The sequence below is a fragment of the Pongo abelii genome, chromosome 17 (assembly GCF_028885655.2).
Source record: "Pongo abelii isolate AG06213 chromosome 17, NHGRI_mPonAbe1-v2.0_pri, whole genome shotgun sequence".
Classification (NCBI taxonomy): domain Eukaryota; kingdom Metazoa; phylum Chordata; class Mammalia; order Primates; family Hominidae; genus Pongo; species Pongo abelii.
Genome location: NC_072002.2, coordinates 65,955,506 through 65,979,611, shown reverse-complemented (window position 1 = coordinate 65,979,611; position 24,106 = coordinate 65,955,506). Strand labels below are relative to the sequence as shown.

The 24,106-nt window shown below is 40.8% G+C and overlaps 1 protein-coding gene across 1 annotated transcript; it reads left to right on the top strand.

Annotated features, from left to right (window-relative positions):
• Positions 1-651: 651 nt before the first annotated feature.
• Positions 652-23,827, top strand: MEX3C (mex-3 RNA binding family member C). The gene is made up of 2 exons (XM_024236070.3): positions 652-1,845; positions 20,796-23,827. Exons 1-2 carry the CDS (start codon positions 1,098-1,100, stop codon positions 22,019-22,021), a joined length of 1,974 nt encoding a protein of 657 aa, XP_024091838.2. The 5' UTR covers positions 652-1,097; the 3' UTR covers positions 22,022-23,827.
• The last annotated feature ends 279 nt before the right edge of the window (positions 23,828-24,106 follow it).

Below are 24,106 nucleotides of genomic sequence, written 5' to 3'. Positions count from 1 at the left end.
CTCCAGGCTGCTGATGTAACCACCCTGCCGGCAGAGAAGCCGGGCCAGCCGGGCGTGGGAGGGCCCGGCCCCGAGGGAGGAGCATTCCCGGGTCCGAGAGGGAAGGCCCGGGAGCCACGCGACTCAGGAAACCGCCCCCGCGAGGGGATAGGAGGATACTGCGTGGCCCCTCCTTCCATGACTCTTCTTAAGGCCCTTCCTCTGAAAGGGGCGATCTCTTCCTCAACCCTAGGAAACAATGCTCTCGAACCTACGCCTGCAGCTCTGCTCCAGGCCGCTCACAGTGCCTTCCCTAAAAGAACTCAGCCACATGGGCTACAGGGATGAAGGACTGGGGGGAAACAAATCCAGGTGTGCGCTTCCACCGCACGCGCCTGCGCCAAAACCCCGCTTGGCCCTTAGTTTCAGCCTCTGCAGCAGCGCCTTCGTCCGCCTCCTTTTTCCCGCCCCCGCCGGGGACGTCACAAAGAGTGACGTGTAAAGTGAACAATCACAGTCCCTCTCAGCGCGTGCCGGGAGGAATGAGAGGGAGGTGGGCGGGGAGAGGACGGAAGGAGTAGGCTTCGGGAACTGGCTGGTCCCGGTCACCCAATCAGAGAGCTCTGGGGAGGGGAGGGGCGGGGCCCGAAGGAGGGTGGGGGGTGGGGCTGGGGAAAGGAGTTGGAAGGCTGCGGGAGGAGAAGGCGGGCTCCCAGAGATTAAAAGCACCCAATCAGAGCGCGCCGGCTTCATTCGGAAAGCGGCGTGGGGCGTCGCCGCCGCCGCCGCGCGCGCCGGGGGCTGGTTAAGGCCATGAAACAAAAGAAACCCTGAGAGGGGAGCCGCTGCCACCTCCACCAGCCCGCCCCGCCGCCGTCCCCACCCACCCACCTAGTTACCTACCTCTGCCTCCTTCCCCTGCCCCTCCACCCCGCCCTCTCCGGTCTCCGGGCGGCCCTGGCGCTCCTCGGCCCGGGTCCCCAGCCCCGCCGCCTCCCCAGAGGAAAGGTGTTTGCGCGCTGAGCAGGGCCCTGGCCCTGTCCGCCATGGGGCTCGCTGCCTGCCGCGCCTGACCCGGCCGCCGCCGCCGCCGCCGCCATTGACAGCGCGCCGCCGCGATGCCCAGCGGCAGCTCCGCGGCCCTGGCCCTGGCGGCGGCCCCGGCCCCCCTGCCGCAGCCGCCCCCGCCGCCGCCGCCGCCGCCTCTGCCGCCGCCCTCGGGCGGCCCGGAGCTCGAGGGGGACGGGCTCCTGCTGAGGGAGCGCTTGGCCGCGCTAGGCCTCGACGACCCTAGCCCGGCGGAGCCCGGCGCCCAGGCGCTTCGGGCCCCAGCAGCGGCGGCGCAGGGCCAGGCCCGGCGGGCGGCGGGACTGTCTCCAGAGGAGCGGGCTCCGCCCGGACGGCCCGGGGCCCCGGAGGCGGCCGAGCTGGAGCTGGAAGAGGACGAGGAGGAGGGGGAGGAAGCGGAGCTGGACGGAGACCTGCTGGAGGAGGAGGAGCTGGAGGAAGCAGAGGAGGAGGACCGGTCGTCGCTGCTGCTGCTGTCGCCGCCCGCGGCCACCGCTTCTCAGACCCAACAGATCCCAGGCGGGTCCCTGGGGTCTGTGCTGCTGCCCGCCGCCAGCTTCGATGCCCGGGAGGCGGCGGCCGCGGCGGCGGCGGCGGGGGTGCTGTACGGAGGGGACGATGCCCAGGGCATGATGGCGGCGATGCTGTCCCACGCCTACGGCCCCGGCGGCTGTGGGGCGGCGGCGGCCGCCCTGAACGGGGAGCAGGCGGCCCTGCTCCGGAGAAAGAGCGTCAACACCACCGAGTGCGTCCCGGTGCCCAGCTCCGAGCACGTCGCCGAGATCGTCGGCCGCCAGGGTGAGTGCAGGGGTGGGGAGGTCCAGCTGGTCATGGCCCCGGGCGTGGGTGGGGAGACGAGAGAAAGGAGCGTGGGACGGAAAAGGCGAACCCGGCGAGGTCCCCAAGTCCACCGCGAAGGGGTCTGGGAGGAGCCGAGGGTCGACCAGATGTGAAGATGGGTCACCTTGCGAAAACCCACGCTTTTCCGCCTGTCTTGCCTGGTAAAAAGTGTGAAGTTTCTCGGGCGACCCAGTCCGGTGGTGTTCACGTTACTTGGGCTGTATTCGTGGAACACCAGGCTGGCGTGGCACCAGAAACCTCACTGAGGTGGTAAAAGGTCGGGCTCGAGGAGTTGTGGGTTCGCTGTTGCGTACGGAAAGCTTCGAGATTGCAAGTTTGCGCCGCCGAGTGTCTTCTAAAAGCGTTCAGCCTTCCTTACAAGAACTTGTTCAGATGAAGAAAAGGACAGAAATGGAGGCCTGTAGACAGAGCTCACTGGGGAGGGAAGGGATGTTCAAATGGTCGGTATCACCGCCATCCCCTGCCCCTCAGCTGTTGAGAAACTTAGCTTTGGAAAAGCAGCCCAACTCACTGCCGCCTATTTTAACTGTATACCTCTCGATACGTTTCACCTCTCGGAAAGACACACCGACACACTGGCTGTCTTTTAAAACTGTTCAGTGTGCAGGATGAAGAAAAAGTGGACACTAAGGTAATTAAGAAACTTCATCGGTTTATACAGTTTTTAGTTAATTCTTCTCTTCACTTGCCAGCACGCCAGTACTGCAGACAGACTCCTCCCACATTGTTGAGACAAAGGACCTATGTCTCAGATTCCAGGAGTAGATTTGTGAAGGCGGGGGAAGGGGATGCTTGGGGTACCTTTGTATCCGACATTTTTAGGGAAGGTCTTAAGTTCTTTATGGTAGCATTTCACCTTTATGAAAGGGACAGATGTTACCTGCTGCCACCGCATGACAATGTGGTTTAGCCTGGTCGATGCATGCCTCTTTACTGTTAGGTTGAGGGCATTGTTGGGGTCAAATAAAGAGAGATGATGGCGCTGCCGCTTAAATGATCTCATCTTTCCCAAGTGGTCTAAAGTACACATAAATAAGAGCTCTGTCGAAATGGTGGTTTCACATATCAGGCTTGGCTTATTTCTTTGCTATCTGTAGGATTTTAATAAAAACTCATCTGAAATCTGGATAAAGGAGATAACTTATTTCAGACTGCCTGATGATTGGCATTTACAGACACTGTTCAAAGCTGGACCTTTCAATTGAAAGGTAGCTTATGCTTGTCGTTCTTCTGGTTAATGAGTTTCAAATACCTGGATTGTTTGGATTTGGCGATACTTAGAGTAATAATCCAGGAGAAAACTTTTATTTACATGGGATAAAATTACAGCATCTCAATTTGGATCAGAATGAGTTGACCATTCATGTAAGAACACTGAGGAATCGCTATGTACCAAGCTTGTATTTTGCCAGGTTTTGAGTTTGTGGTATTGAGTTGAGAATGTGAAGTTAATTCAGTCTTTCTGCCTTTAAGAAGATAACAGTCTAATAAACAGTAGAATGGCACTAACTATAGTGTATTTAGTGTGACAAAGCCTCAGGTAAGAGAACATCTATCGAGAGGGCCTTGGAAAATGGGTAGGAAGGAGTCTAACAAATGGAGATTGAAAAACTGTGGAGGAACAATGTGAGGAGTGGTGTGGAGGACTAACCTCTAGGTATAAGTAGTGTTGTTTTGATACTTGAGGTCTGTAAAGGGGAGTGGTGGAAAAGGGGGAAGGCAGGCGTTCACACCAGAATGTGAAAAGCCTGAATGCCATATGAAGATGCCACTTCTCAGGACAAGTTGCTTCCGTGTGCTTATGGTAACAGTCTAGGGTAACAAAGGAAAAAAACATTTACGTGCCAGTTTTACTGAGGGACAAGATAACATTTTATATATTTAGTTTAATACAAACTTTTGTCCTTCATTATAGTAGACACCCCTTAAAGCACTGCTAAATGGCCCTTACTTGTGTATATTGTTAATCTTTATAGAAATCAATTTTTTAAAAGTGAAGTGAATTCCAAGTTTTTATTTTGTACCAGCTATTACATGATAGGAAATGAGATAAAGCCTTAGTTTTTCTTTTGAGGGCTGTGCTTATTTGGTTAATAAGGAAATGTTGAATTTAATTATGTCTTAGATCATGGAGACAAATTGCTGGCTCTTCCATTTAAACCTTGTATTTTCCCAGAGTTGACAATACTGTTAAAAGTATGTCATCATCCTGTATCTTAAAAGCAGAAAATCTGGTCCTTTTGCTGTTTTGAACCATACAACTTGTGGATCGTTGACCCCTTTGCCACCCCCATGTCCCAGCAGCATAGTAATAAAACCTGTAAAGTGTTTGCTCACTCGTATGGAGAACGAAGTGACTTCTAATGTTCACATTCTTTTACAGTATTATATTTCCCCACGGGAGAGAATCTGTCCTAAGTGAGTAAAACAGGGCAAATCATTTCATTTTCTTGTTTGCTTTGAAGGAGCTAAACTTTCATCCTTAAGATTAAATTATCCATTTCTGCCATTTTGTGTATTACCTGAAGCCATAATTTTCTGTTTGACATCTCTTAATTGATTTTGGAAATAATTATGTCACAGATGGAGACATTTATGACTTCAGCTCTGAAGCAAAGAGCAGGACAAATGGAATTCTGAGTCACATAGACTAGCAACTCATGTAGATGGCCTCTGAGTTCCAGTGTTTTTCTAAAACACAAACTACCGCTTTTGATACTGATGAAAGTTGGCGGAGTGTTTGACCTCGAATTTATACTCCCCAGTAGCATATGGTCATTTGTAAATGTTAAATTGGCCCTGTTTTTTAAAGCATTGCATCTGTTGTGAAACAACAGTACTGTAAAATGAAGCCAGGAACTGAAGAGGCTTGTTGATATAATCAAAGAAGTTTTAGAATATGGACATCAAAAATAAACCTGACAACAGATTTTAAAACCTAATTTTATAAACTTAGAATGTCTCTGTTTTTAAGTATAGTACCTGCAAGACATATTAACGGTGATTAACAGGTCTAATTTTAGTTAGCAGGTTTTGTTCCAATTTGTACAGTCATTTATATCCATTTAGACTAAAAAGTGAATTAAAATAGAACTGTATACCCATTCTTAATACATTATAAATTAATACTAAATGTCATAAATTCAGTTGTTTAGAGACTTGTAACCCAAGATTTTATATTACTATTAGGATAAATGTGTATCTTTCATTAGACTTTAATTAATGGTCTATGTGTGTTCTCTAGCCACATAATCTAGAAAAGTCATCTCTAGCTTCTTTTTATTGTACACCCTGTCCAAAAAAATGTGCATACTCCCAATATCTGGATATTTATGTATGAATAGTAAGTGTGCTTAATATATTACACATTATAAAACATAAAATTCTTTATCAACAATTAATACTTTATACTGTTTCAATTTGTCTTCCCAATTTCTTAGGGTGGAACCACCCTTCAAGCTCTAACACAACTGAAATAAGGTTTATACGTCTGTGACCAGGAAAAAAAGAGAAAGCTTGGTCTTGCTGTAGATAAATTTTCTCTTCAAGGAGAAATACATATTTCATGGGAATAAATAGTTTCAGAATGATGGTACAGCACAGTGTCTTTTTCTTTTACGGGGATGAGGGTGCATTGTTGGTCTTCTCTTTGCTTAGTACTATGTTACATGCTTCACCAGTGCCGTTTAACCCTGCTAGGTGGTTACTGCCATTTAGAGAGGTAGAAACAGAGGTTCTGAGAGCTAACTTGCTCCAACAGTGGAGTTTGGATTTAGCATAGTTTGACATCAGAAATAAAATTCTTTGTACTCTACATTGCCACTTCAGTATTGAAGCATTCTGCTCTGGAAGGTTAGTATTTTGGATTAACTTGTGCCCTATTCGTAGGATACTGAATTTCTAGTATGCATAATTTAAAATATCACTATCCAAATTAGTTTACTTGATAAAATTTTGGTGTCTGTACTACCCACAAAGCACAGTTTTAATTGTAATGTAGTTCTAATGTGTCTAGCTAAAAATTTACTGTCATTTGTAGTACAGAAAGTTAATTTGCGTATATATATAGACACTAGCTTTAAAAATTAAATATTACAATTTTTCTAGGCTTTAAAATTTAAATTTCATTAATAATGGTTTGTATTAGTTCTGGGACCCTTGAGAAGGGTTCAGTTACTGTAATTGTTTTTGCAAATGGGTGGGGAATCTACTGCCTTTCTTCCTGCCTTATTCAGCTAATGAACTATTCTGATTCACTAGGGAGGAAATGGGAAATGAAGTGGTAATTCAAGGGTGTATTTTGTACCCCTTGGTTACCAACAACCTGAAAATGATCCAGGGAACCAAGTATTTATGTTAGTCTGTTAGAGATTTCTATCTAGAAAATTTTCAAACAATGTTTATGGGTTGGAATTCTAGGTGGTTCTTCACAGTGTAAGTTTTTAAGGAAAGGTAGCATTTAGTTATAAGGTAGTGCTTAATATATTGCTGATTTGGTTTTGAATACTTTTGCCTTAAGCTGATTATAAAAATGTTTTAGTATATGTATGTTAATATTGTAGCTTATACGATATGTAAAAATACCTATCGTAGCTACACCAAACTGCCTGTAACAGTCTCTGTTCAGCTGTGGTATATTGGAAAGAGCCAAATCAGAAATAGATATTCCTGTGCCAATAACTCACTGTGTAATCTTGAACAAGTCACTTAAACTCCCTAGGATTCAGATTCCTCTTTTGCACCTGGGCATAATCGTATCTACAATTCCTGTAGAGACTCTGGAAGATAAAGAAATCGACATATATGAAACTGTAAGTGCTAAGCAATTACTTTTGTTAAGGTAAATCTGAAATTAATTTGGAACCACCGTTTAATCATGTCCACCTTTTTTGGCTTTAGCAGATAGTTTCACTCATTATATTCTTCTAATGTAATAGAACTAGAACCAACGGATATCTGAATGCCTTTTAGATACCTGGCACTTCTGTCAAGATGGGCTTGTTATGCTGTGGTTAGCAAAGAACTCTGACACCTGAGTGTTAAAACAACTATGGTTTATTTCTTGTTCATAGGGGCTCTGCTCATTTTAGTCATTCAGGGACACAGGCCAACAGCAGCCACCATCTCCAGTGTTACTGATCTTCTGTTGTGCCAGAAGATGAAAGACTACAGCATAGCACATACTGGTCTTAAAATGTTAGATCCGGAAGTAATGCTTATCACATCTGCTCATATTTCATTAAAGCAAATCATCTGGCCACACCTAACTTCAAATGGCTGAGAAAGTACATGACAACTATGTGCCCACAAGGAGAGCCATGATGACTACCACAGTACTATTTTATAATTCATAGGATTATTATAGAATTCTAAACAATGTCATTCCTGCCATGTAGAATTTGTAACCAAACTCAAGATGAAAAAGTAGATAATGTTCATAAGATACTAAAGGAGTGTATTTGCACTTAAAAATAAAAAAGCTTTTTAAGAAGCTCCAAGTAGATCATGGATAATTATGTTTAAATCTCCATTGATATTCAGGTGATCCTTAAGTGATACGTTTTTTATTAAACTGCATTCTTAATGCTTCCCAAGTAGCTTATATACCATAATTTGTGGGTTTACTGTTAACATTTTCCCCATGCTACCATTAGTTACTACATAGAGACTTATAAAGATTAAATCTGATATTTAAGCCTTGAAAATAATTTTCTAATGCTAGGATTACCAAACCCATATATACTAAATTGAATGTATGCATAGTCTAATACTGTTTGAGTAGTTCAAGTCTTTATTCTATAACTGACTTTGAGAATTTTAAGTTACACTAACTATAGGACCTCTTCCGTGCCAGTGTTTGAGATGTAAGGACAATTCAAGTGTTTGTTGCCCTTGTCCAGTAAGTACGGACTACAATTCATCATTGCATGCAGAGAAGCCTGGTTTGGTCACAAGTAAAGTTCTATCATGGAATAATAAGACTAAGCCTTAAAATAATAAAAGAAAATCCTTTAATGAAAACTGCAGATGTAGTTGAAGGTAAGCATAAATAATGTGGTCTTGAACATGATTGAAGGGGAAGTGGGGAGGGAATGACTTCAAACAACTAGAAAAGATCTCCCAAAATGGTTATCAGTGTAAAAGTATATATTTGCATTTGGGGCTGACCTTTTTATTATTATTTCCCTTCTCTGTGCCTCCCTTTCCCCTTTGCCTTCTCTTCTGCCTTTCTACCAGTGCCATTTAGTATAATGCAGGAAAGGACATTGACCTTGGAGTTAGAAACCTTGTGTTTTGCCACTTGATGCCTGTGGCCTTGGATAAATCACTTAACCTCTCTGAGCCTGTTTTCTCTTCTGGAAAAAACCTACTTCATCTACTTGTTCTTCAGGTTTCTCTCTCCCCTTTCCCTCATTTGTTGTAAGGATCAAGTCTGAGAAGATAGCATTAGTAGAAATTGACAGTACAATTGAAAGTACAGAGATGATAAATTATATATCAGATTAGGTAAATTTTTACTGCTAAATTTCTTTTATACTCTGAACAAATGCTAGTTAAAGCCAAAAAATGTCATTTTAGTAAGTTTTTCCTAGGCTATACCAATAAATTATGTAAATTATATTTTTTAAATTTATCATATGTCTTAAAATTTATTTAAAATCAGAGCTTTGGAAATGTATTTCCTGGCAAAGAACTAAGCAAGTCTGGAAGAGAATCATTTACAAATGAATCTAATTCCATTGTATGGTACCCAAACAGATAATTCTAAAGTTTCTGTTAACATTCTCTAAAGAGTGTGAACATAATTTCAAGCTCCCCAGTTAGGAAAACTTCTGCCTTTCATCTCTAATTTACACTCTTTTCTGGTTTTTTCTTTCAGGTTTACTGAAAGACCAAATAATAAACCTTTTCATTAAATATTTTTTATTGTCTTGTCTAAAATAAGTGAAAAAAGAGAGGTTTTAGATTTAATTTAACTTCTGTTTTTTAAAATACCTTGTACATGCAGGGAATTCTTCTCCACTTATAAAAATACACTAGAAATATTCTTATTGGGATTTAGGAAAATAAGGCAGCTTGAGAGAACATTGGTTTAGGGGTCACTAGTTTATAACTGGACAATTTTAGGCTTCGGTTTTCCTCATATCTAAAATGAGATTTAACTAGGTGGTCTGTCACAGTTCTCATATTCTGATTTTTGTCCAAAGAGAGTCCCTAAAATTATGTAAAAGTAAACCAGATTTCATATTACCAGTTACATAGATTAACTTTGCAAAATCTTCTCAATTTTGCAAAGTTTATAATATGTTTTATCTTTAGGAGTTTGTTTAAATGTTTTTAACTCCCTATAAAAATCAGTTCACTTGTCTTTGAATAACAACAAACTTGTGTCAGGCACTGTGCAAAAACTACATGTATCATCTCATTTACTCCATTCTTAATTCCACCAAACAGATAAACAAGTCTATGGAGGTACAAACAACTTATCCAGGGTGTCTCAAGCTGTTACTGTTTGAGACTTCAACGTGCCTATCTCAGTAAGTGGTAGAACAAGTAGACAAAAATCAGCAAGGATATTGTAGAAGATCTGACTGCTGTCACCAACCAACAGTATAAGGAAAGAAAATAGGTCACTATCTGTACGTGAACATGTATCACTAAATACTTTTAGTGCTTGAAGTTAATACAAGTCAGTGAAGGTAGAACTGAATCTTAGTCATCTTTGCATTCTTAATATTGGCTAAAGTACCTAAAACAAAGTGGACTACCTCCTGTTTATTTTGTTGAACAAAATTTTTTTCTTATAAACTTGCCATTTTATTGTTTATATCATTGTACTTTCCATATTGTTTTAATTGGGGTTTTTTTCCCTCTTGCCTTTATTTCCAGCCTTTTTTTTTTTTTTTTTTTTTGAGACAGGGTCTCACTCTGTCGCCCAGGCTGGAGTGCAGTAGAGCAATCTCAGCTCACTGCAACCTCCACCTCCCAGGCTCAAGTGATCCCCAGTAGCTGGGACGGTAAGTGCACACCACCACGCCTGGCTAGTTTTTTGCATTTTTGGTAGAGACGGGGTTTTACTATGTTGCCCAGGCTGGTCTTGAACTTCTGAGCTGAAGCTGAGCTCAAGCAGTCCAGCCGCCTCGGCCTCCCAAAGTGCTGGGATTACAGGCGTAAGTCACCACACCTGGCCAAACAGCTTTTTATGTAAGCACCCAGTCAACCTCAAGTGGTTTGGCACTTTTGTTTGAAGTACAGTAGGTGCTACTTGATTGAAGGCATTAAATGTTTATATGAATACTGATAATGAAACTAAAATCACATAAATGAAGGTGTTTGAAGTATTGTCATAGTAATCCCTAAAGTGAGACAAACAGTATTCTTGAGTTAAAATAGCTACAAGGAGGCCACTTGAACCCTAGAAAGGAAAGCTATTAGTTTTATATTATGCATTTAGGAATACATTGCATTCTTAAATTATTACTTAAAATGTTGAATTAATGTTGTGTACATGAAACATTCTTACTGGGATTTAGCTGATACTTGTCAGTCTTTGAAGATAGAATACTAGAATTGATTAATTGAACTAATGGCAATTCCATATTTACTGTAACACCTTAATACAGTATTTTATGTATTTCTATAAAATGAAAGGAGCTTTTGAATATTCTGTCTAGACTATTCCAAGGGGAAAGGGACCTTATTTTGTATAAAATTATTAATATGACCACCTCATTCATTCTTATATATAATGAAACGTGAGATGATTTAGGGGTTTTTTTGTTTGTGTTTGTTTTTTGTTTTTTTTTTTGAGACGGAGTTTCAGTCTTGTTGCCCAGGCTGGAGTGCAGTGGTGTAATCTCTGCTGACCACAACCTCCACCTCCCGGGTTTGAGCGATTCTCCTGTCTTAGCCTCCCGAAATGATGTGTTTTTAGGAGAAAATAGTGTGATGAAAGGAGTGTGGACTTAAGACAACTTGGGCTGATCACTTAACTAAATCACAGGCATTGTAGTAAGCATTTTTAATACATTATTTCATTTAATCTTTGCAAAAAAAAATGAAGGAAATATCTTTAATCATAGTTCGCCCTAACGTTGAAACAGCAGGTTCCGAGTCCTGCAGATAGTCAGTTTTTTGCTCCTTATATTGTTTCCCTTGAACTGGACCTTAATGGATTCATACATGATAGCTATAATAATGAGTTGTGCCTATGTTTGTATTATTCTTGAGTTTGTGGAGCCTTTCACACATACAGTTTTATCTTTTCCAAATAGCCATGTTTGTTATTCAGATAACTCAGGGAGGAAAAGGAATACTTAGGAGGGTTTTCCAGATTATGTAAGGAAATACCTGAGCAGAGATAGAAGAGGAACAAGACATGTTTGGGGGATGAAGTCTGGGAGAAGGTAGGTTATGGCCACTTAATGTGCAGAAGGGGTGGGGACTTAATTTCAGGCCAGAGAGGTTTATTTTTCTTGAAGGTAAGAAGAGCTACTCAAGATGTTTAACTCCCCTCTCTCTTTACCCTTCAAAACAAAACCTCTTGGAAAATTTTTGAAGAAAAACCCCAAGGACTGCCAAAAGTGAAAATATACACATAATGCAGTTGTGATGTTTGCTGGTAAGGGTTTGAGCTTTCTTTAGTCACCTTGTATTTGTAGCTAATGTATGAAATGAATGGAAAACATAATGCGTTTAGTTTCTAGAAAACAAGTTCCTTTTTGCAAAATCTACAAGTTTCATAACAGTGGTCATACATAGCCCTAGCCTTGCATTCTGTCCTTCGTTCTCAGCATTTTTCTGTTCATTATTGTGATAGGCTTTGTGGTGAGTCCCCCGTCTTGTCTCTTTTGCATCTTTTATGCACCCACTAGTCTTAACATGCATATCTGATTATGTTACCTTCTATCTCCAGTTTTTTCTACTATATGATAAAGTCGAAATTCCCTTGCCTGACATCAAAGACTTCTGTCTCCCCATCCAGCTTTATCCCTGCCATTCTATCCTCCGGTGACTTGAAGCTCTCACACTGTTGAACCCAGTTGTCTTGACTGTGCCATCCTGTACTCTTGATTCCCTGCTTTTGCACTTGCAGTTCCCTCTGCTCTCCTTCCCATCTGGCAAAACCATTTTCTTTAAGCCTCAGTTCAGATGCCTTTAAAGCTTTCTTTTATTTACTGTAAGTAGTAAAGTCATCTCCTTTTGTATGTACCTACTGCTTTGTAGGTACCTTTAAACCAGTTACTGTATTCAGTGTTGCTTTACTCTTTTCCCTCTAGACTAAGCTTGAGAGCAGAAATGATGCTGGTTCATTTATACCACCTGGAAGTAGCACTAGCATCTTTATAGGGAATTTAACATGTGAATGGGTAAGTTCAGGTATTAGGCTGCACTTTATCTCACAATTGATAAAATGCTCTTAGAGTTCACCCAAGCAGTGATTTTGCTGGGAACGCCTAGGATAAGTGGAAGCCACTTTTATTGTGTATCACGTACCAAACCACTAATCTCCCAACATAAACATAATCTCCTAGTAAAAGTCATTGTAAACACTTGGCTTATATATTTTCTCCCTATTTGATATTTTTATTTTAATATTGTTTATTATAGAGAGGGGGGTCTCACTATGTTGCCCAGGCTGGTCTCGAACTTCTGGCCTCAAGCAATCCTCCCACCTCTGCCTCCCAAAGTGTTGGGATTACAGACATGAGCCACCACACCCAGCCCTTACTTGATTTTTAGATTTATCCCTTCACCTATTCCAATGCCCGTGATTCCCCAAACCTTTCCTTACCCTACCTTATGTCTATTCACTGCCCTGGCCTTTGGGTTACTATTCCTGAATTGGGATTTAAAAGCTAGGTACTTGGAAGAAAAGGAAAATAATTGAAGGAAAGGAGAAAGGTAATGTCATAGGCAGAGTAATCATACCCACCCAAAGAAGTCCGTATCCGAATTCCCCAGGAACTCTGAGTATGTCACCTCATTTGGCAAAAGGGATGTTGCAGGTGTTTATGCAGACGCGATTGAGGGTATGGACCTTGCTTTGGGGAGCTTGAGATCATCTGGATGATCATCTGGGTATAATCACATGAGACCCTAAAAGCAGAAAACCTTTCCCAGTTGGGTCTGAGATCTGAGAAAGAAGGTTTGAAGCAAGAGAAGGACTCAGCCTCCATTGCTCACTCTGAAGATGAAAGGAGTCACAAGCCAGGGAATGTAGGTGGCCTCTAGAAGCTGGGAATGACCCTCAGCTGACAGCCAGCAAGGACACTCAGTCCTTTCACTGCAAGCAATCAAATTCTGCCAACAACCTGCAGGTGCAAGGAACTGGATCCCTCAAGCTTCTTGCAAGGAACATAGCCCTTTCAAACACCTTGACTTTAGCCCTGTTGAGACCCATATCAGATGTCTGACCCACTAAACTGTAAAATAACAAATATATGTAAAAACAATAAATTTATGTCATTAAAGCCACTGTGGTAACTTGTTAAGGCAGCATTAGGAAACTAAAGCAGGTAATGGGCAATTAAAGGACAGAAATATTTTTGGACTTTAACTGAACTATTGGCAATTCCATATTTACTGTAACACCTTAATACAGTATTTTATGTTGAAAGCTGCTTCTTAATTTTTTTTTCTTTTCTTTGAGTCAGGGTCTCACTCTGTTGCCCAGGCTTGAATGCAGTGGCACGATCTTGGCTCTCTGCAGCCTCGACATCCTAGGCTTAGGTGATCCTCCCAACCTCAGCCTCCCAAGTAGCTAGGACCACAGGTGTGCACCACCACGCCCAGATAGTTTTTTATATTTTTTGTAGAGACGGGGTTTTGCCATGTTGCCCAGGCTGGTTTCAAACTCCTGAACTCAAGTGATCCTCCCGCCTCAGCTCCCCAAAGCATTGAGATTACAGGCTTGAGGCATCACGCACAGCCAAAAGCTACTTCTTACAATAATTCCTGAGAGACTTCCAGAATGTCTTTTGGGTATTGAATAAGAATGTAATATACCTAACATTTTAGTCTCTCCTCTCTTGGGGCAGTGATTGTGGAGTTTTTAAGGGCTCTGAGAATCTCTAGTAGTTTTTATTACTTTGTAACAGTTACTGCTAATTTAGCAGCTTACAACAACACAAATTTATTATCTCCATTTCTGTAGGTCAGAAGTCTAGGCATGGTGTGTCTGTTCAGGGTCTCACTGTGTTCAAATCAAGGTATTGGGCAGGACTGCAGTGCTTATCTGCGGCTCATGTCCTCACCCAAGCTTGCTGGTTGTTGATAAAATTCATTTTGAGCGGGGGTGGGAGGTGGGTGTTGCAGGATGGTGACCTCCAGCTCCATTTTCCTTCTAGCTCACAGCTCCTAGAAGACATCTGAAGTTCCTTGCCTTGGGGTCACCATAGGCAGTTTACAACATACATTGTTTGCTTTCTTCTTCCAGGTTAGCCAGAGCACATCTCTCTGACTTCTCTTCTGAGTCATGCTAGGAAAAAAAAAATTTTTTTTAAGAGACAGGGTCTCACTCTTGCCCAGGCTGGAGTGCGTTGGTGTGATCATAACCCACTGCAGCCATGACCTCCTGGACACAAGCAATTCTTCACCTTATTAGCCTCCCATGTAGCTAGGACTCCAGGGACACACCACCATACATGGCTAATTTTTTGTTTGTTTGTTTGTTTTGTAGAAACAGAGTCCTGCTATGTTGCTCAGCCTGCTCATGAACTCCTGGCTTCAAGCAGTCCTCTGGCCTCAGCCTCCAAAGTGCTAGGATTACAGGCATGAGCCACCACAATCAGCCAAAACCTCTGCTTTTAAAAAACTTATGATTAGGTCAGGCCCACCCAGATAATCTGGATAATTTTACTATTTTAAGGTGAACTGATTTGGATTGTAATTATATTTGCAAAGTCCCTTCACAGGGGCCACCTAGGTTAGTGTTTGTTTAACTGAAAGTATGTGTGCATACTAGGCCCAGGAATCTTGAGGAGCCATCTTAGGATTCTGCCTATCATACTGTCTACCATAGCTTTTTAAAGGATTTAGTGGTGAATGATGAACAGCTCCATGGACTTTCATTTTCTGCTTAATTGTACACTACTGGTGACCTAAATGTTAACTCAATTCTTTATCACATGGTGCTTTTTCTGTTGGGAAGTGGGAACAAATGATAAGGGTAGGCCATGTGGTCTTTTTGCTACCATCTGAATGAACCGTGGTTTAAAAACAAAAACAAAACTTGAAAAATCTTGCTCTAAGTATCCAAGATATGTTGCTGGTGGCTAGAAAATAAATAATGGGTTTTTAAAAATTCGGTGTTACAAATATGTCTGAGCTCTCTGGCCTCCACAAGCTACTTTAGGTGACCATAGAGCAGAACTATAGTATTACCATTTTCAACTGTATGGAAATTTCATCTGTAAAGTCAGATCTTAAACCCAGGTTTTCTCGATAATGTCACACTCCTACCTTTTCACTATCACTGTACTGGTTCTTAGTTGTAAGTACATCATTTCACATGTGTTATGGAACTAGAAAGTGGCCTTAAAGGTGATGTTGTCTAGTGGTTTTAAACTTTTCTGACAGGAAAAAGAACATTTTATATTGCAGCCCATTATATATTTCACTGAAACATTTGGAACATACTGAGTTCTTTTTTTAAATGCTGACTGCACCTACTGAATTGATACTGCAGCCGATGGTTTGAAAAACACTGAAGTTTACCTTCGTTTTAATTTCTTTTCTTTCAACCTGTCTCCCAGCAGCAGAGGACCTCGCCGTCTTAATTTCTAAGGCTAGGAAAAGCTCTGTTTATTTACCCTGGAGAAGCAAGGCAGAATCATTTGCTGTATCAGGGAGTGAGAGGACTAGAGTTCTAGCTGCAGCTAAAGGGTTTTAAGGTGAAACATAGCCCCAGCAACAGTGATGTAGGAAAGGAAAATGGGTTGCTACACCAGTGAGGTAAGTTGGAGACTCTTTTTTTAGGGAATTTACTTCCAAATCAAGATAAAATTAGTTCTTGACCTCTAAACAGTCTAGTCTAGACTTCTGCCCATTGATTACCTTGAATATAACTTGCCATATGTGGATTTTTATCTGTAGCTATAAGAAGTGTAGTCCTCACATTTTTAAATTTCAAAACTTTGTTCAACTTTGAGGCTACGAAATCATGTACCCTGCTGTTTGTACAGTAGTCCCCCCTTATCCAACAGGGATGCCTTCCCAAGACCTTAAGTGGATGCTTGAAACCGCAGAGTACCAAACCCTATATATACGTACTGTTTTTTCCTATATGTACATACCTGTGATAACATTTGATTTATAAACAAGACAGAGTAAGAGATTAACAATAATAAAATAGAACACTTATAACAATATACTGTAACAGAAGTTGGTGAACATGGTCTTACTCACTCTCAAATATCTTTTTATACTGTACTATACCCACCTGCATTTGGACTATGGTTGACTGAAAGGAGCTGAAATGATAGAAAGTGAAACTGCAGATAAGGGAGGGGGGCTACTGTAATTTAATATCAGTAATACTAACCAAAAGTCTAATCAATATGCTAAGACTAGTAAAGTGTATCATTTCTGTATATTTAATTTGTTTTTCTTTTCTAACTTAATCATATTTATTTGAAAAAGTAACGTGTATGTATGACTCAAAATTTATTAAAAAAATAAATAAATAAGAATATACAGTGAAAACTGCCTCCCTCCTTCCCTGTCCCCCTAGGTCAACCAGTTTTATGAGTGTATAGCATTCCATTATATAGCTGTACCAGCCTCATGCTAATTCAAACAATAATTATAAAATACAGAAGTTATTTTGCACTTGTGCACATCTACAGGATCATTTCTACAAGAAGATTGTAGAAGCGTAAGAATATATGGGCTTATAACTGATAGCTCTTTGAGGGCAGTTTATACTCTCAGACAACTAAATATGAGAGTTCTTTTCCCCACTCTTAACTAGCATTGTTATAAGGTTTTTGTTATTTGACAATCTTATAGGTAGAAAATAATAGGTCAGTTCCCATGAAAATGGGAATTTCCATCTTCAGAGCCATTTGTATATTTACTTTGATGTTAGCTGTTTCTTTCACCCTTTTATTGGGTTTTTGTTGTTTTGATTTGTAGGGGAGAGGTGTGTGTGCATGCGTGTGTGTGTGTGTGTAAGAAAGTGAGAAATTAGCCATTTCTAATAATGTTATAAATATTTTAGGTTTTTTTACTTTGTTTTTGGTGATTTGTGCCATGTAGCAACTTAAAAAATACAGGCTAATATATCATAATATGGCTTCTGAATTTTCTGTCACTCTGAGATTATAAATTCTATTATTTTTAAAAATATCTTTGAGTTTTCAAATAAAAACTCAATTTAAAGTCCTCAAAAAAGCTAATACCTTCATCACCTGCAAAATTACAAAACAAGATTGTTTTTTCTCCTTTAGTTTGTGTCACCTTTTAAAAACTATTCGAGTAGTCCCCAGCATTAGAATGTATTTGTAGTTGAGAAATCATGTTGTTTGGAACTCAGAATATGTGTTCCTATAGAAACAATGTTATGATTGGTGAGCTTCCCTATAATCCCTAATCTGAGTTTAGGATACTATAATCAAAAGATTTAGGGAAGTGAAGAAATAGTTTCCTCTATCTTTATTGGCAGTGGCTTAAACAGGGTTGGCAGCCGGGCACAATGGCTCACGCCTGTAATCCCAGCACTTTGGGAGGCCAAGGCGGGCGGATCACCTGAGGTCTGGAGTTTGAGACCAGCCTGGCCAACATGGTGAAAACCCGTCTCTACTAAAAATATATTTTAAAAATTACCCGGTGTGGTGGGTGGGTGCCTGTAATCCCAGCTACTCGGGAGGCTGAGGCAGGAGAATTGCTTGAACCCAGGAGACAGAAGTTGCAGTGAGCTGATATGGTGCCACTGCACTCCAGCCTGGGCGACAGAGTGAGACTCCATCTCAAAAAACAACAACAACAACAAAAAACCAGGGTTGGGTTTGCTTTGCTGTCTTCCTTTTACTTTTTTCCCTGATCTGCAAAACCTAATAAACACATGACCCTTTTGGGTGAGACCAGGCCTGTCTTTCTCCCCCGTCTCGAGTGGCCCATGCTCAAACCATTTGTCTTCTCTGTACCCAATGAACCATGCATTAAACACCTGTTTATTAATACCAGCCATAGGCTAGATAGTGTTCTGTGGACCCTCAAGCATATTTCCTCAGTTAATAGTACACCTGTTAGGTATTTAATAGAAAATATTCTACTAAGGGTATGACTGACAGTTGCTTATAGTATCAGAAGTATTTGATTAAGGGATTTTTATATAGTTTTCTTTTTTTCTCTTATTTCTGTTTTCCTTTTTTTTCTTTTATTTATTTTCAGTTTTCTAATGGTCAATATTAGTAAGGGATGAAAGGGACCAACCCTAGACCCTTAGACTAATTCTCCCTTTGTCCTTAATGCAATTTGCCCAGTGTTTTTCTGCAGAATATTGTCTGTCTCTTGTTAGGAATGTAATTGTGGCTGACTGCCTTTCTGCCACCTTGTCAAGTTGTAGCCCACTGTGAACTTACATATCCAAATAATAACCCCCCTGAGTATAGAGTATGACCAGTTCTGTGTTTATACACCCCTTTCAGAATTTCTTAAGCATCAATAGAAAGTGATCTCAATTCTGCACACCAAACCGCACCTGCTGCGCTGAATGAGGGAATCTCCTGGGCATTTAGCCTGTATAAATGATAAGTAGATGTGGAAGTTTCATTGTACTCTCTGGTCTTCTAACTGATTTTCTGTTGTAGAACAAAAGCGCATACAGGCTGAACACTTCTAATCTGAAAATCTGAAATCCTAAATGCTCAAAAAGCCTCTGATTTTGTTTTAGAGCTCCAAAATCTGAGGCTTTTTGAGCACCAGCATAATGCTCAAAGAAAATACTCACTGGAGCATTTCGGATTTTCAGATTAGGGATGCTCAACTGGCGGGTGTGATGCAAATACTCCAAAATCTCAAACATTCCTGGTCTCGTGTGTTTTTGGATAGGGGATAACTCAACCTGTGTAGTCAACACCTAGTGGCTTGGGAATGCTTTGGAAGGGCAAACAAACAAGTTCCACTTTGTGCAAAAAAGTGATCAGGTCATGTGCTTTATTAGAAAGCATCGGCCAGGTGCGGTGGCTCACGCCTGTAATCCAGCACTTTGGGAGGCTGAGGCAGGCGGATTACGAGGTCAGGAGTTCAAGACCAGCCTGACCAGCGTGGTGAAACCCCATCTCTACTAAAAATACAAAAAATTATCTGGGTGTGGTGGTGCACGCCTGTAGTCCCAGCTACTCGGGTGGCTGGGGCAGGAGAATCGCTGGAACCCGGGAGGTGGAGGTTGCGGTCAGCTGAGATCGCATCACTGCACTCCAGCCTGGATGACAGAGCAAGACTCTGTCTCAAAAAAAAAGCATCATCTGACTAAAGTGATATAGGAATATTAATTTATTGAGGACAAGAAGGGAACATTTAAGAAAAAGACATGCTCAGATTGTGACACTTCAGTAGCACCTAGCTTCTTTTTTTGTTTGTTTGTTTGTTTGTTTGAGATGGAGTTTCACTCTTGTTGCCCAGGCTGGAGTGCAGTGGGACAATCTCGGCTCACTGCAACCTCTGTCCCCCGGGTTCAAGCAATTCTTCTGCCTCCGCCTCCCAAGGAGCTGGGATTACAGGTGTGCACCACCACGCCCAGCTAATTTTTGTGTATTTAGTAAAGGCGGGGTTTTACCATGTTCACCATGTTGGTCAGCCTGGTCTTGAACTCCTGACCTCAGGTTATCCACCTGCCTCAGCCTCCCAAAGTGCTGGATTACAGCACCTAGCTTCTTTATTTTGACAAACTAAGAATAGTATGATATATTCATGAGAACACATCTATCCTGGCAAGCTCAAGTTAGGGTCTTTGAAAAGTATAACCCCAGAGTTTTATTCCTTGGTTGTGTACTTGAGATTTTAAGTTACAGTTTGAAGCCCTCTAATCTTAACATAGTTGGCACTAGTAATCTGTGATTACTCAAAAAAAAAAAAAAAAAAAAGTTGGTTAAAGTGGAGAATTATGTAAAGTTATACATATGTGTCTCAGATGTTTTATTTTAACATAAATATACTTAGGATTTGGGGTCCTGGCCTTTTATTTGAAATTGTATCTGTCAATCAGAGCAGTCCTTGAATAAAACCACACCCAGCACCCACATTCCATACAATCTGCAGTATCTGTTTCTTTTAAATGGAGCAGGATTTTACAATGATTACAAAATCATTCTATATTACTTTTTTTTTAATCCCAGCCCTTTACAACTGTCTCACCTATTCATAATTCAATAGTAGCTTTTTTCTTTAAGATACTCATCTTTTTTGCATTCATGTTTCACTAGTTTATGCAGTAATTTAGATAATTTAGTTACTAGCATGAGTACACCTACCGCAAACAACATGGGAATAAACAAAACTGAATCATAGCAGGCCTAGAATTTAACTGGTGGGAGCAGAAGTGAGATGACCTACTAGCCATGAGCACGGTGTTTTTGTCATCAGTTGAGTTTTACAGAGGAAAGAGTAATGTTAAGTTAAAGTGATAAGATAATCAGGTGGAAGTCAGTTTAAGAACTTCTGTCAGATAATTGCGAAAATTGAGGTTCTTGGACTAGCAAAAAGACCACATGTTTTAAGTCAAACTAGGTTTACTTCTGGCTTTGCCACTTCCTAGCTATGTGAAAAACTCTAAAACTTACCCATAACCAGATATTTAGCTTAAAAGGTGCATTCTGTGATTTGCCTTTATATATATCATTGAAGTAGATGTTGATTCTTATGAAATGTTTTCTTTCTAACAGGTTGTAAAATTAAAGCACTGAGAGCCAAGACAAACACGTATATCAAGACTCCTGTTCGTGGTGAAGAGCCCATTTTTGTTGTCACTGGAAGGAAAGAAGATGTTGCCATGGCCAAAAGAGAGATCCTCTCAGCTGCAGAGCACTTCTCCATGATTCGTGCATCTCGAAACAAAAATGGGCCTGCCCTGGGAGGATTATCATGTAGTCCTAATCTGCCCGGTCAAACCACTGTCCAAGTCAGGGTCCCTTATCGTGTGGTAGGATTAGTGGTTGGACCCAAAGGAGCAACTATTAAAAGAATTCAGCAGCAGACCCACACCTACATAGTAACTCCAAGCAGAGATAAGGAACCTGTCTTTGAAGTGACAGGGATGCCTGAAAATGTTGACCGAGCACGGGAAGAAATAGAAATGCATATTGCCATGCGTACAGGAAACTATATAGAGCTCAATGAAGAGAATGATTTCCATTACAATGGTACCGATGTAAGCTTTGAAGGTGGCACTCTTGGCTCTGCATGGCTCTCCTCCAATCCTGTTCCTCCTAGCCGCGCAAGAATGATATCCAATTATCGAAATGATAGTTCCAGTTCTCTAGGAAGTGGCTCCACAGATTCCTACTTCGGAAGCAATAGGCTGGCTGACTTTAGTCCAACAAGCCCATTTAGCACAGGAAACTTCTGGTTTGGAGACACACTACCATCTGTAGGCTCAGAAGACCTAGCAGTTGACTCTCCTGCCTTTGACTCTTTACCAACATCTGCTCAAACTATCTGGACTCCATTTGAACCAGTTAACCCACTCTCTGGCTTTGGGAGTGATCCTTCTGGTAACATGAAGACTCAGCGCAGAGGAAGTCAGCCATCTACTCCTCGTCTGTCTCCTACATTTCCTGAGAGCATAGAACACCCACTTGCTCGGAGGGTTAGGAGCGACCCACCTAGTACAGGCAACCATGTTGGCCTTCCAATATATATCCCTGCTTTTTCTAATGGTACCAATAGTTACTCCTCTTCCAATGGTGGTTCCACCTCTAGCTCACCTCCAGAATCAAGACGAAAGCACGATTGTGTGATTTGCTTTGAGAATGAGGTTATTGCTGCCCTAGTTCCATGTGGCCACAACCTCTTCTGCATGGAATGTGCCAACAAGATCTGTGAAAAGAGAACGCCATCATGTCCAGTTTGCCAGACAGCTGTTACTCAGGCAATCCAAATTCACTCTTAACTATATATATATACATAAATACTATATCTCTATATGGACTCGTAAAGGCATGGGTATAATGGTACCCCCCAGTAAACTTCCTAATGATTTCTTATGACTGTTATCAGGCTTTATTGGGATTAGGCTAAAGTTGTTAGTAAACTTATAAAAGGCTGCTATGGTAACACTAAACCTAAGTGGTCTCTTGTCTATTAGTTTGGTTTGAATTATTAGTACTATCCTGTAGACCCAGAGACATAGCTTATATAAGAATTGCTAAAGCTGAAGTTCAACTTGGCTGAGTGAAGATAATCATAGGTTGTGTGAGCCTATGAGAAAAGTGTATACGTCTAAGATTTCAAAACAATGGGTCCCAAAGCCTAACCACTTTAAGAGTTTATGGAGGGTACTTGGCATTACAGACGATTCATACACTTCCAGTGCTGCCTTCTTTACACTGCCAGTTTTGACAAAACAGGTTTGTTTGTTTTTTATTTTACAACAACATATGCCTAATTCTGCAGGATTGCAAGTAACTTTTTAATGCATTGTGATTACTTATTGGTAATAATAGGGCTGATGGCAGTTTACTAGATCACTGGTTATAATTTGGGACAAAAACTGCTACATCGACTTTCATCTCGCCCAGAGTGCTCAAGGCTGGTATGATCAGTGGATCAGGAATGCAGTTGTGAATTCCTGCCCATTGCCTCTCTTGGTGAATGTGGAAATGGCCACCTGGGTTTTCCCATATCAGGAAGGGCTTTGGGATGGCACCTATATTGGCTGATAATTGAGGATGCAAACATTCCATTCATTAGTGTGATCGAGCTGTTAATTTTTAGACTATAGATCAAAATGTGAAACATTTTATGTTCAATCCATATTTGTCTTGCACATTATAAATATATTTTTATTTTTTAGTAATTTAGGGGAGGGAGGAGGGAGAAAGGGATAATGATGCCCTTGGCATAATTCACAAAAGCAGCTGTGACAACCTCCAATCAGTTTACTTCATTTCAGAACTATTTCCAATCACAAGGAAAGATTTATTTAAAATACACTCGTACATTTCACCTGTGGATGTCTATAACTTCATCCTCAGTATGTTCCCAAATCTGTGCTGGCATTGAAAGGACAAAACATTATACTGGTGGGTTTTTCTACTAATTATTTTTTGAAGCATTATTTTCCCAACACAAAAGAGCTTTTTTCTCGGTATAATGAAAATTGAAATCCTATGTGTATTCAATAGTAAATAGACAAATTTTATTTTTTATTTCCACTTGAAGAGTTACATTTCGTATAAAAGTTTACAAATAACGGTTTTTATTTTGATTTTTTCAGTATAAAAAAAGTTGCCTTGATGGCATATTATGATGTAATGCTAATTGCTTGTAGGATAGTAAATGGTCAGTATTGAAACCTAATCTCTAGCTGCCGTCTTGTAGATATGAACGAATGTTCACCAAGCATGTATTTTGTATTTTGTTGCATTGTACACTGCAACTAATAAGCCAAGGAATCGACATATATTAGGTGCGTGTACTGTTTCTAAAAACCACAAACTAAGAATGATAAATTATCAATATAGTTTAGTATTTGCTAATTTTACTACACTCTTTTGTTATGTATATGTAGGGAAGTCATAGGGATTATAAATTCAATTTGAGTAAAATTTAAAACCATATATTTTATGATAAAGGGCCTTTAACTTAAGATGGCCAAAGCACTGATATTATATATTTGCTGTAAAGAGAATTATAAGAGTTTTATTTTTCTGATATTAAAAGTTACTTAATAAAGACTTGTTTCCATTAACTTGAATGTATTCTCCTTGGTGTTTTTCATATAATCATCAGTTTATACTAGAAGATTAGTTAACAGAATTGAAAATTTTCTTTTATAGACTCCCTATTCCCCAACCAGCTATCTGTGCTCACTCTTGTAGTTATTTTGTGTGTGTGTGCTCTTAGTTTTGAATGTGTCACTTATGTTCCTGTCCAAGTTTAGTTTTTTCTTTAAATGAGTGTTACATTACAGTAAACTGGAAATGTGGCTAGTTGTAGATTTAGCTGCATATTTGTGTAGTTGACCACAAACCAC

Excerpts from the sequence above, each read along its gene's own strand:
- MEX3C (XM_024236070.3), top strand. The coding sequence starts at position 1,098 with ATGCCCAGCGGCAGCTCCGCGGCCCTGGCCCTGGCGGCGGCCCCGGCC. Across the intron at positions 1,846-20,795 it reads CGAGATCGTCGGCCGCCAGG|GTTGTAAAATTAAAGCACTG; the intron begins GTGAGTGCAGGG and ends TCTTTCTAACAG.